The sequence below is a fragment of the Lolium rigidum genome, chromosome 7, assembly GCF_022539505.1.
Source record: "Lolium rigidum isolate FL_2022 chromosome 7, APGP_CSIRO_Lrig_0.1, whole genome shotgun sequence".
In the NCBI taxonomy this organism is placed as follows: domain Eukaryota; kingdom Viridiplantae; phylum Streptophyta; class Magnoliopsida; order Poales; family Poaceae; genus Lolium; species Lolium rigidum.
Genome location: NC_061514.1, coordinates 96697900 through 96703301, shown reverse-complemented (window position 1 = coordinate 96703301; position 5402 = coordinate 96697900). Strand labels below are relative to the sequence as shown.

The 5402-nt window shown below is 52.0% G+C and overlaps 1 protein-coding gene across 1 annotated transcript; it reads right to left on the bottom strand.

Annotated features, from left to right (window-relative positions):
* Positions 1-3597: 3597 nt before the first annotated feature.
* LOC124671707 (probable purine permease 4) lies at positions 3598-4913 on the bottom strand. Its single transcript, XM_047208047.1, has 2 exons — positions 4909-4913; positions 3598-4855 (listed from the first exon to the last, which is right to left on the bottom strand). Exons 1-2 carry the CDS (start codon positions 4911-4913, stop codon positions 3598-3600), a joined length of 1263 nt encoding a protein of 420 aa, XP_047064003.1.
* Between the last annotated feature and the right edge of the window lie 489 nt (positions 4914-5402).

Sequence of the window (5402 nt, the reverse complement as noted above, 5' to 3'; positions counted from 1 at the left end):
ATGAGGAGGGAGTAGTTCTCCATCGAGGCTCGGGGCTGTACCGGTAGCTATGTGGTTAATCTCTCTCCTATGTACTTCAATACAATAATCTTATGAGCTGCCTTACATGATTGAGATTCATATGATGATGCTTGTAATCTAGATGTCATTGTGCTAGTCAAGTGGGTTTTACTTATGTGATCTCCGGAGACTCCTTGTCCCATGTGTGTAAAGGTGACAGTGTGTGCACCGTGTGGGTCTCTTAGGCTATATTTCACGGAATACTTATTCACCTGTTATGAATGGCATAGTGAAGTGCTTATTTATATCTCTTTATGATTGCAATGTGTTTTGTATCACAATATATCTGTGTGCTACTCTAGTGATGTTATTAAAGTAGTTTATTCCTCCCGCACGGTGTAATGGTGACGAGTGTGTGCATCGTGTAGTACTTGGCGTAGGCTATGATTGTGATCTCTTGTAGATTATGAAGTTAACTATTGCTATGATGGTATTGATGTGATCTATTCCTCCTTTCGTAGTGTGAAGGTGACGAGTGTGCATGCTATGTTAGTACTTGGTTTGGTTATGTTGATCTGTTATGCACTCTAAGGTTATTTAAATATGAACATTGAATATTGTGGAGCTTGTTAACTCCGGCATTGAGGGTTCGTGTAATCCTACACGGTTAGTGGTGTTCATCATCCAACAAGAGGGTGTAGAGTCTAGCATCTATCTATTTATTCTGTTATGTGATCAATGTTGAGAGTGTCCACTAGTGAAAGTATGATCCCTAGGCCTTGTTCCTAAATATCGCTATCGTCTGTTTGTTTACTGTTTTACTGCATCTATACTTCCTGCAATATTACCACCATCAACCACACACCAGTCCTGGACAGCAAAGCACTTTTCTGGTGCCATTGCTACTGCTTATATTTATTCATACCACCTGTATTTCACTATCTCTTCGCCGAACTAGTGCACCTATTAGGTGTGTTGGGGACACAAGAGACTTCTTGCTTTGTGGTTGCAGGGTTGCATGAGAGGGATATCTTTGACCTCTTCCTCCCTGAGTTCGATAAACCTTGGGTGATCCACTTAAGGGAAACTTGCTGCTGTTCTACAAACCTCTGCTCTTGGAGGCCCAACACTGTCTACAAGAATAGAAGCACCCGTAGACATCAGGGTTTGACCTCGATATTAGCTCCAAGGATGGGGGAGTGCCTGAAGCCCCGTCGGCACCATGGCCGCCACTATCTCTCAAAGATTTCCCTCGGGATAAAGCCCCTAGCCACGGCCACCCCGACTATACTTCAGATCCAGCTAGGCTAGATCCAAAGGCAACGGTATGGGAACAACTCTAGCACGAACCACCATCTTCAGATCTGGCCGGGGCCGAGGGGAAACCCACCGTCGCGAACCCATACCACCCTCTCATCTCCGCCCTTCGGCCGAGAAGAAAGACCATCAATACTGATGTGTGCCTTATGTCGCTGGATCAACGCCGCCCTCACCTCCCCAGGCCGCCACCGCCGATGCCTGAGCTCTCCACGTGAGCCACGAAGCAGCGAAATCCTCACCGCCACCTTTCTAGGTGGGCATGCGCGGGTTTCCCGGCGGCCACCTATGGTGGTGGCGAGGGAGAAGGGGAAGAGGGGCTAGATATATATGTTTCCATTTTCTTCATCTAGTCTATGTGGGTTGTTCCCATTCGCCTACGTGGAGAAGTGCAATGGGTTGATTAAGAGCATCTCTAACAGTAACCGTAAAAGTGACCGAAACCGAAAAAGTCCAGCGAAAATACGGGTTCAGGCCGAAACTGGGCCAGAACGGAGCCCGAACTCGCGGCCTGGCCCGTAAAACGAGTTCGGAGACCCGAGAAACTCGACGGCTGCCCAGTATTAAAAGGGGTCGTGGAGGGAAGTTCGGTTTCCAAACCCTACTCCCCTCCGCAGCTTCCACTCCCTCCGCCGCCGCCTGCTTCTGCTCCGGCGAGCAATCCAGCTCGCAGCAGCCCCCATTCGCCCCTGCTCTGCAACGCGATGGCCTCCCGTGGTGGCTTAGCAGGACGCGGCGCGGGATTGGGCAGTGGGGACTCGCCGCCGCGGCCCCCGTGTTCTGCACGGACGCGGAACGCCGGAAGTGGAACCGGTCGGAGGGCACGTGCAAGCGCAGCGCCCGCCGGTGGACGAATTGGGGGCCCACGCCCCCAGGGAAGCACGCGAGTACACCAACGGCGGCGAGGGCTCATCGTCAGCCGGCTCGAGTCGCCCACCGCACCCCCCCCGTCTACGACCGCTCCGACGAGGAGGAGCTCGTCCCCGCGCGGGAGCCCACGTTCTCCGTGGGAGATTACGTGCACGGCTCCGACAAGGAGGACGCCGCGGTCGCACAGGTGGCTGCGATCTTGGCGGCGGAGGCCCGCGCGCGTTTCCGCCGGGAGGAGGCGAACGCCGTCCGCCAAGTTCGCGAGTACGAGGCGGCTCGCGGCGAGGGGCGTGTCCGCCGCGTCAAGCTCAAGATAGTCGAGCTTGACGACGAGTAGTGAAGCTCCTCACCTGCGTCGACACCGTCGTCCGCCTCGACGCTCCACCACCACCGCCACCGCCGTGCGCAGAGGCCAATTTGGCCGCATTTTGCTTCAAACTAGTTAGGACAGTTAGGTGTAGTAATTAATCTAGGTTTGCTTATCGGATTATGATGTTCAATCGGAGCATCAAATGACATCTATATATATGATCATCGATCAATTTCCCCACCATATTTGAAATGTATATTTTTTCAGTTCATGTTTTACGGGTTCTGATCTGCGCCAGCTGCAAAATCGTCATCCCCCACATTTTCGGAAGACTGAATTCGCGTTTTTTGATTCCGACTTTTTCGGTTACTGTTAGAGATGCTCTAAGTAGCTTTCCTTTTTTACCCATTCTGTAAAACTGTGGTGGTCTCAACAAGGATTAAGTAGTACTCTACTTGTGTTGGCAGGTGATTTTTCCGGTAAGAGGTTATCTACAATTGGTAATAGATTCACAATAATGCTGTAGTCAAATGAAGCCCCTCAAATAGCGGATCACCCTGCTATTTCTTCCTTTCGAGTCATAAATGTACATATGTGATAGTAGTTCATAGTCCATGACCATAACGGAAATGTACTGCAGGAATCTACAGGCACTAATATGATGAGGAGTTATAAACACATACTAAAACCGATGAAATGCAAGAACAAACGAAAACCGTCTCAAGCACAGTAGATGTGTGACATGCGCCTGATGGTAGCAGCCTACGCCAGGTCAATTACAGCAAGTTCACAGTGCAAGTTTTTCTCACACTCAATATGCATCCATGGTATGCTAAACCCTGAACCTCTCACACAAGTTAGCCAAAGTTATCAGGGAGCACAATATGCATCATCGCTACCAGTTCACCACCACACTATTTTGGTCTCTTTGTAAGCTGTAAACAGCTCTAATTAATGTAACACGACACGTCTACACCTAATGCATCATGTATTGTGCCGCACTTTGCTTATGGGGTACTACGTGCCAACAAATTTTGCTTTTGTTGCGACGTATTGTTCTCTCACATGGTTCCCCTGTGGCCGGCGCTGCCTCGTTTATTTCAAACCGCATCCACGGCCTCACCGGCGAGGCTCTTTTGCGCGTGGTCATGATCGCGGATAAGGGCGTCGCCATCGCCGTCGCCGTCCTGCTGATCATCGGCTGCCATGTTCTTGTTCTTGGTGTACTCGCCGTAGAGGTAGGACGAGAGGCCCCAGACGCAGAGCGCTGTGGCGATGGCCTTCTCGGCGCCGAACGGGTCACCGAACACGACAACGCCGCCGATCACGTTGGCTGTGAGCACTGCTGCCATGCACACGCCGGAGTGGAGCGACGATGTGAGGTAGATCACGCCGGCGGTGCCCATGAAGCACGCCTGCCACGTCACGACCAGCGTGACCACCACCACCCAATAGACAGCATGCGAGCCCTTCCACGCCGCCAAGTCGTCGCCGGCGCCACCGGACGCGGTAAGACCGATTGCAGCCACGACGGATGCCATGGCCTGCATCACCGTCTGCACCTCTACCGCCAGCATGAACCCGCCGGATACCGCCTCCCGGTACAGGAGCTCCATCACCGGCAGGTAGGCAGAGAAAAGGCCTGCGGCGGCGAGCGTGACGACGAATCCGACGATGTACCCCTTCCGGTTCGGGCTCTCGCCGGAGTCGCCGGATCGGAGAGCCAGCAGGACCGAGCTGAGCGTCATGAGAACGACGGCGTTGAGGTTGACGAAGGTGAGCGGGTGGCGGACGATGGCGACGGCGAGGACGAGCGTGAAGGCAAGCTGCGTCGAGAGGAGGAGTGACGAGGTGGACACGGGGAGGAGCGACGAGCTGTAGGAGAAAAGCAGGTTGTTGACGCCCATGAGCGCGCCGACGAAAAGGCACACCGCCAGGAGCCGCCGCGAGAGCCAAAGGAAAGGGCGGGGCGCGGAGGCGGGGCGGTGGCGGCTAGGTACGAGGAAGATGCCGACGACCAGCGCTGGGAACCCCGCCGACTGCACCAACGTCACCACCCACCGGTTGTGCCCGCCGTGCGTGAAGTAGAACCGCGAGAGAAGACTTGATGCCACCGACCCCAACAGCAGCGCGGTATAGTTGGACATCAGGAGTAGAGTCCTGCGGCGCCGCGGCGCCGTGGCCGCGCCACCCACGGTGGAAGAGATCTCCATTGCCGCGCGCGCCATCGTCGTCGAGTGGGAGGAAACGGTCGAGAAGGAGATGGAGATCGAGATGGCGAAGACGATGGGCGGGTATATATGGTGACAGGCAGAGTAGATACAGGAGTAGTGTGGGTGATTAAAGAGGAGATAAATGCTGTTAATTGCGCCGAGTAAGGAGAAATTATACAAGGTCTTACACAGCTGTACCCCATGGCTGCATGCGAGAAAAAAGCTACTCCCTCCGTCTCAGATTAACAGGCGCGCACGTAGTTTAAGAAATTGCTTTGACCATTATTTTAGTATTTACTATACCTCAGCCCGGCGTCTGGGTCATGCGCATTTCCACTGGTCATCAATTTGATAAACAGAATATAAAATGCACAACATAAAAATTACACCATTAGAAACTACAACATCTGAAATTTCTAGTGACATATGTGTGTTAGTACAATATATGTATATCTTGTATTAAATTTGTTAAATTGATGATCTAGAAACACGCGTAGGACCTGTACACCGGGGTTGCTAGTCAAATTCTAGCCCTATGTGGCACCAAAACGGAGTTAATGAGTTGAACACAAAAGTAAGTAGTACTAGCGATAAGCATTGCATTCGTAAGCATTAATATTGCATGAAAATATTTAATGTGTTCGATCTTTTGCATTGCAAAATACATGCATATACATGGGTATGGATGTATT